Raw genomic sequence first — 8,016 nt, 5'->3', positions numbered from 1 at the left:
AAGACCTCCAATCCGCTCTTAGGAAGAAGAAGGATAAAGCCATTGAAGACACTAACCCGCCAAATAAATCACCTTTCAAGGACCTGAAAACAGTCTTTGGAAAGAAGAAAAGCAAGAAAGCGGGTGAGTCTAGCAGTCAAAGGAGCGAAGAAAGCAAGCTTGAGAATTTTGAAGGAAACCCATTGCCAAAAGAAATCGAATACGAGTACGAATACGAGTCTGAATACGAAGAAGAAAGCAACTTTTAAGGAGAACTTGCTAACACAATGGCAAACATCGATGCAGTCCCCATGGGTGAATGGAAGAAAAGGATGCGAGACGATACCGGTCCGGGACTCGTGTAACCCGTGATTCCAGCAACCGCCACCTTTGAAATTAAGGGCACATACTTGCTCAACTTAAGGAAATCCCATTCTTCGGGAAGGATCACGGAGACGCATAAAAACATCTAGACGAGGTCAACGACATAGCCGATTACTTCAATGTTCCTAATGTGACCCGTGATACTGTTTTGCTTCATATGTTATTGGTCACATTTAAGGGGGTCGTGAAAGATTGGCTGAAATCACTCCGTCCAGGATCCATCACTACTTGGGCTAAAATGAAGGAGGTATTTATCGATCAATTTTGCCAGCCCTCGAAGATAGCCAAGTTGAAGAAAGCCATAGCCAATTTTGAACAACAAGCTAGAGAGTCACTTTTTGCTATTCAAGTGGTGATAGGTATGATGACAATTGGCAAAAACCGAAGAAAGAATGGCTACCATATGATGAGTATAAAAAGGCAAGGGAGGAAAAGTATAAGCAAAAAGAAAGAGGCTTTTATCAAAAGGAGGAACCGGTGGTAGAAAAGAAATCAGACTTGGAAGATATGCTTACAAGATTCGTAGCCACGTCCGAGAAAAGGCATAACGATACCGATGCTGTGATAAAAGATCAACAAAACATGTTAAGAGAACACCAAATTATGATGAAAGATCAACAAGCTCTGCTTAGGAATTAGCAAGCATCCATTCTCAACATAGAAAAGCAGTTAGGCCAACTTGCACAACAAGTGAACGAGAGAAGACCGGGGTGGACTTCCTAGTAATAACGAAAGTAACCCAAAAGGTGCACATATAAACATCGTTACAACTAGGAGTAGGAAGATTATAAATCCACTAAACCCTATTTAGAAAGAAGATCCTAAGCTGGTGCAAGAGGAAGAAGCTGAAACTGAAGAATAGCAACTTCCCGATCCGACTCGTCGAGTCGTCGACATCGACGAGTCCCCCACCTGAACAGAAACATAAAACTCCTATGAAGCCATATCAGCCTCCACTTCCATTTCCAGTTCGAGCCACACAAGAAAAGCATGATGTTTATTAGAAAAACTTCCTGGAACACATAAAGGCCCTTCAAATTAATATGCCATTCATCGAAGCAGTTGCACAAATGCCAAAAAATATGCATAATTCCTAAAGGAGTTGTTAACTAATAGAAAGAAGATGGATGAGGTGAAGAAAGTGGTCTTAAATGAAAATTGTTCAGCTGCCATGTTGAACAAATTGCCTAAGAAGAAGGGTGATCCAAGAAGCTTAACCTTACCTTGTCAATTCGAAAACTTTGCTACTATTTACACATTGGCTGATTCGGGGGCAAGTGTAAATCTCATGCCAAACTTATTCTTCAAAAAATTAGATCTTTCGAAGCCAAGGCCAATTCGAAAGGAAATTCACTTAGCAAATAAAATGGTCACATTTCCAAGGGGAGTATACGAAGATCTATTGGTTAAAGTTGATAAGTTTGTGTTCCCCACGAATTTCATAGTACTAGACATGGAAGCAGACCCTCAAGTTCCAATCATACTTGGAAGTCCTTTCCTCAACACCGCGAGTGCTATAGTTGACATGCGAGATTCTAAACTTACTCTTCGGGTGGGAGAAGAATTAGTTACATTTGGAGTTGATCAAGCTATGAAGCATGCAAGGAATAGTGATGACACAACATTCTCGGTTGATATGTTGGAAGAGTTAATGGAGGAATGGAAAGAAGACGAGCCAAACTAGTCCACCATCACCTTTGAAGAAGAATTTGATGCTGAAAGAGACCAGATGGAGATAGAGAGACTGCTCGAGGAAGCTGAATATAATGATCTAATCAGAAGTGCAGAAAGCCCGACTCGTTGAGTAGCATTTATCGACTCAACAAGTGCATTTGAAAATACCTAATCAGTCGCGAATTTAGGCCAAGACTCAACGAGTCCCCTCACTGGACTCAACGTGTTCAACATTTAGAACACAAAATATGAACTAAAAATTCTACCAGATCACTTGGAGTATGCATTTCTTGAAGATAACCAACAAAAACCAGTAATTATAGTTGCTGATCTAGCCAAACATGAAAACGAAAGCCTTGTGGGAGTACTAAAGAAGAGGCGAGGAGCCATAGCATGGATGATAACCGATATCAAGGGGATTTGTCCAGCTTATTGTTCTCACAAGATTAACTTAGAAGATGGAGCTAAACCTATAGTTCAACGCAAAAGAAGACTTAACCCAAACATGCAAGAAGTTGTGAAAAAGGAGGTGGTTAAACTATTAGATGATGGGATCATTTACTCAATCTCTGCTAGCGCATGGGTAAGTCCGGTGCAAGTGGCACCGAAGAAGGGAGGAATGACGGTGGTTACCAATGACGACAACGAGTTAATTCCTACAAGAACAGTAATCGGGTGGCGTGTTTGCATCGACTACAGAAATCTAAATGATGCTACTTGCAAGGATCACTTCCCGTTGCCATTTATTGATCAAATGTTAGAAAGGCTTTCTGGTCATCTATATTATTGTTTTCTCGATGGCTTTTCGGGGTATTTTCAAATTCCAATCGACCCACAAGACCAAGAGAAGGCCACTTTTACATGCCCAAGTGGAACATTCGCATATAGACGCATGCCTTTTGGGTTATGCAATGCACCAGCTACTTTCTAAAGGTGCATGATGGCCATCTTTCACCACATGATCAAGAAATTTATGGAGGTCTTTATGGATGACTTCTCGGTTTTCGGGTCATCCTTTGAAGATTGTTTATCCAATTTGGATTTGATGCTAGCTAGATGTGAGAAGACCAACCTTGTCCTTAATTGGGAGAAGTGCCACTTCATGGTAAAAGAAGGAATTGTGTTGGGACATAAGGTTTCAAGAAAGCGGATTGAGGTAGATAGAGCAAAAGTGGACACAATAGCTAAGTTACCTCCTCCTACAAAAGTAAAAGGGGTAAGGAGCTTTCTTGGCGATGCGGGATTTTATCAAAGCTCTGTTAAAGACTTCTCAAATATCACTAGGCCTTTGACTCAACTACTCTTGAAGGCCACTGCATTCAATTTCTCTAAAGAATGTCATGAAGCATTTCATTTATTAAAAGAAAGAGTGACAACTACTCCCATGATGATAGCCCCAAATTGGGATCTTCCTTTCGAGATAATGTGTGATGCTAGTGACTATGCAGTGGGAGCTATTTTACGACAAAAGGGTTGATAAACATTTTCAACCTATCTACTATGCAAACAAAAACTTGAACCCAACTCAAGAAAACTACACTACTACCGAGAAGGAGCTACTAGAGGTGGTATATGCTTTTAATAAATTCCGAGCATATTTAGTCTTATCCAAGACAATAGTTTTTACCGACCATTCTGCCCTTAAGTATCTTCTTGCTAAACAAGATGCTAATCTAAGATTGATAGGTTGTGTCACACCATGCTAAAGCGGAAACACGAGGCATGGCAGTATAAAGGGTTTCATAGCAAAAGTTAAAAGATAACACCAACCATAGTATTAAAAATCATTACTAATTTACAATAAGTTTGCATAACTTTTTAAAAGAAATTACAATGTATTTGAAAGTCAACACATGCAAATGTTCCCACAAGTGTTGTGTCTCTACGTGCCTCTTACTAGATGATTCCTGAAAAAGCATGTAAAACGAGTGTCAACTATAAAAATAGTTAGTGAGTACTCACAGATTAAAAATAATATTGGTTTCAAGAATCGAATTAAAAGTTTTGATAAAAGTTTCCATGAATAAAAGTATATTGCTAAAATGAATTTTCAAGAATCGAAATAATATTCGTTGTTACAAGGAGAAGACAATTTCATTACTAAAACAAGTATATAAGTCTTCGGTAATAAAAGTTCGTTCCTATAATGAGAAACAAAGTTTGTTGCTATAATAAGCATAAAAGTTTCGTTGCTAAAATAAGTATACAAGTTTCATTGCTAAAAATAAGTATACAAGGGTCGTTGCTAACATGAGAGTACAAGTTTCATATTTGCATAAAGATTCGTATGTGCATCAAGTTTCCATTCATGAGCTCACAACCCAAGCCTAATGACCAAATCGTGCCCTATTGACTACTATGTGTATCGCAAACATAGTGAATAAAATGGTAAAATGCACTCAAGCGAATCGTGTGAGTGAGGAGTTGTCTACCTCCTGATAGCGCTATCCATAATAACCATAGGCTCAAAAGAGTTGATGAGTTGTGTCTAGAGATTCTAGGGATTTAACCGCGATACAATCCTCATGAATTTAAAGTAACATACACATACATACAAAATATAGCAACCAAGTTTCATACGAGTCAAAATAAATACAATGAACATAAAAATAGTTTAGGACATGCTTTTCCACCCCAAAACATTTAAAAACCGAAAATAAGGAGTGCGTGAATACTCACAATATGCAAAATATAGCAACCAAGTTTATACGAGTCAAACAAATAAATGAACATAATTTGTTTAGGACATGCTTTTCCACCCCAAAACATAAAAACCGAAAATAAGGAAGTTGTGAATGCTCACAATATGCATTGAGATGATGCAAATGGACCCTGTGAGTTCTTATAACCATGCTGATGGACGATAAAACTACGACATGCTTCGGACGTCGTAAATTGTGAATGACGTTTTTCACCCCAGGATGAATGTAGCTAATAGTCAGGGTGCGGGATTTTTAGTCCCGCATAGATCTATACACAAACTCACGCTCTCCCTCCAGGAGACTCTGGTTCCTAAGGTGTAGACTTCCCAGAAGACATGTCTCACACTTTGGTTCTCTCAACGAATTCATTAATAATACAATGAATACCCTTTTTGTAGATAATAACTTTCCTTGGAAAAGTAGTATGTTCATTCCATATATTATACTCAATATAGCTTATAAGTTTGTTTCCGTGTTAAAATATGTGTTTGTAAAATAGTCATGCCTAAGCATGTCTAGTAAGAAAATATAATAAACAATATTATACTTTTAAACACGAGATCACTTGTGTTTTACTTGTATCCTCCCCTCCTAAAACAAAGAAAAACATGGAAAATATGATGGTATGAACTCACTATTCGTTGCTTGAAAGTGTCGGACCGTGAAGCTGATTGAGGACCTTCAAGTTGTTTCACGCGGAATCAACGGATTCCTAATAATAATTAGACACATATACACATAATATTAGCGAAACCATTAATTATAGTCTTGGAAAAACACTTGCTTTTGGTTTAGGAATCTTACCGGGACTCGATTGAATCGGAAAAAGCGGGCTTACAGCCAAGTTCACAGCTTGGGAAGGTTTGCATTCGTGAACTGTTCTCGGCCGTGAACAGCCTCTTGAATGGTTTACGGCCATGAACAGATTGCGAACCTTGAAGATTTGAAGATTTGAAGGGTGTACGGCTGTGAACTCAAGAACAAAAATGTTTGAATCGATGAAAAGGTTGGTGTTTGATGCTGCAAAACGTGTTTTAAGGTGGATAAAGTGATAGAATTGAGAAATCTTGGGTTTTCGGGTGGGGGTTTGTAGAGAGAGAAAGTGTGCTTGCTGCCAGAAAAGTATGAATGATGGTAGGAACCACGTATTGATAGGTTGGGAGTATGGTCGGTAGTGGGTCCAGCCATGAACGGTTCACGGTCTTGACTGGATTTACGGCCGTGATCAGGTTCACGGACATGAACACCAGTCAGGCCAGATACGCTGATTTTCTAAGTAAACTCGGGTTTTCGCACGATATTCGGTTCCGACTCTTGTATAAAATTTCATTATATAACTAAAACGATTTTCCAAACTATAAGAATTTTGACGAAATATAATAAAATTCCAATTTTCTTAACGGAATCGAGCTAATGTTAAAGGAAAAAGGTTCGTGTTGTCACATATAGGGAACTCACTAAGCATTAGCTTACAGTTCGTTGGTTGTTTTAGGTACTTCAGGATATAAGGGCAAGAGCCCGGCGTGATGGCACGACGTGCACACTCTGGCGTTTTATTTGGGACACTTTGATATTGAGGATAATTTATTTGATGTTATGGATTTTGAAAACAAATGTAAATGAAAATTCTATATCTTATGGAAATGATATGATTATTTAAAATGAAAAATTTTATTAAAAAATTTTGGTTGTTTCATAATGTAGGATATTGATAATGTAGGAATCGAATGGGTTACCAAATGTACCATCATCAAGAAAACGAAACTTGGATGTTCATGATGCGAATAATCAAGATGTTAATCTAGCTAATTGGATTGAAAATGACTATGATGACCAAGTAAGATTAGCAATATTTATAAATTTAGCATTATGTCCAAAATTTGAAAGCTGGATAACTCACTCAATTTAAGTTGTATTGACCTGAATATTTTTCTTACATGTTTTTTAGGTTTTATACATAATTTTAGACTATAAAAATGTTTGATTTGGTTAAAAATTGAATGAGTTACAAGCCCTGCAAGGAAGATATCAAATCAACTTTTTTTTTCTGTTTCAACACTAAAACGTAATCTGACTTTTTTGTAAAAATGTGTATAATTCACTCATTTTAAGTTGTATTGACCTGATTCTTTTTCCTAAATGTTTTCTAGGTTTTGTAGATAATTTTAGACTATAAAAACGCTTGATTTGGTTCAGAATTAAATGACTTACATGTCTTGGAATATAACATATGAAATCTGTTTTTTTCCAGCAACATACATGAAAGTTTGATTGTATTTTCTTCGTTCTTTTTGAGAGATCCAATGTTTCAGAAAAAATGTGGAAAGGATACCGTTGCATTCAGACTTTGAGATGATTAAAAAGATGATAGAGTTCCTTGAGAAGTTTAAGAAGAAAACTAAAAAAATTCGTGTTCATCAAAGCCTATCTTCCATACGTATAGCCGGGAGATCCTAAACATAGACCAATATCTTAGGAAACATGAAACCAACCCAGATTTTTTGTTTATGGTACCGGATATGAAAGAAAAATATGACAAATATTGAGGTGACTATGATAATATAAGTAATTACGTCTTCTTTGCCACGTTGTTAGATCCTCAATGCAAGTCAAAGTTTATGAAAATTGTTTTTACCCAAATGTTTAAAGCCAATAACAAATATAATAAGTGGTCCGTTGATGAGATAGAATCGAAAGCACGTGCACAGGTTATTGATATCGAATGCAAATCGGACAAGTTTTTCAAGATATACTTGGAAAGCCAAATGTGGCCTCGTCGTCTCAACAAGAAACTCCCGAAGAAGTTGTTAATTTTTAAGACGAAAACGAATTATTTGGAAGTTATATGACCTCGGAAGTGTCCCCTCAACTTCGTTGGAACGTCAATTGCAACGATACTTAAACAAGGACCCAATCGGATTTGACAAAGGATATGATATCCAGACATGGTGGAAGAATAACGCAGGTGCGATTCCCGATCGTTTCTCGAATGGCAAGAGGCGTCGACCTTTTTTTTATTTCAACTTTTCATATTTATTTTATAAATTCATGTCGTGTATTATACACTAATTTGTTTCTTAATAGATATTTCGGGGATGCAAATTCTCACCGTAGCATCCGAATCCATATTTAGTAACGGTCGTCGAGTAATTACCGACTACCGTACTAATTTGTCCGTTGTGATTGTGGAGACATTGCCATGCACTCAAAATTAGCTAAAAAAGAGTAGCTTGTCTATATATGACTATGACGAAGTGCACGATGTGTTAGCTGACGA

General features: G+C 37.4%; 1 protein-coding gene across 1 annotated transcript; it reads left to right on the top strand.

The window, feature by feature from the left end:
- The first annotated feature begins 1,486 nt into the window (after window positions 1–1,486).
- LOC111908408 (uncharacterized) lies at window positions 1,487–2,047 on the top strand. The gene has a single exon (XM_023904239.1). The coding sequence runs from the start codon at window positions 1,487–1,489 to the stop codon at window positions 2,045–2,047; it is 561 nt and encodes a 186-aa protein (XP_023760007.1).
- Window positions 2,048–8,016: the final 5,969 nt, after the last annotated feature.

This window comes from Lactuca sativa, chromosome 5 (assembly GCF_002870075.4).
Source record: "Lactuca sativa cultivar Salinas chromosome 5, Lsat_Salinas_v11, whole genome shotgun sequence".
In the NCBI taxonomy this organism is placed as follows: domain Eukaryota; kingdom Viridiplantae; phylum Streptophyta; class Magnoliopsida; order Asterales; family Asteraceae; genus Lactuca; species Lactuca sativa.
This window is presented reverse-complemented; position numbering and strand designations above follow the sequence as displayed.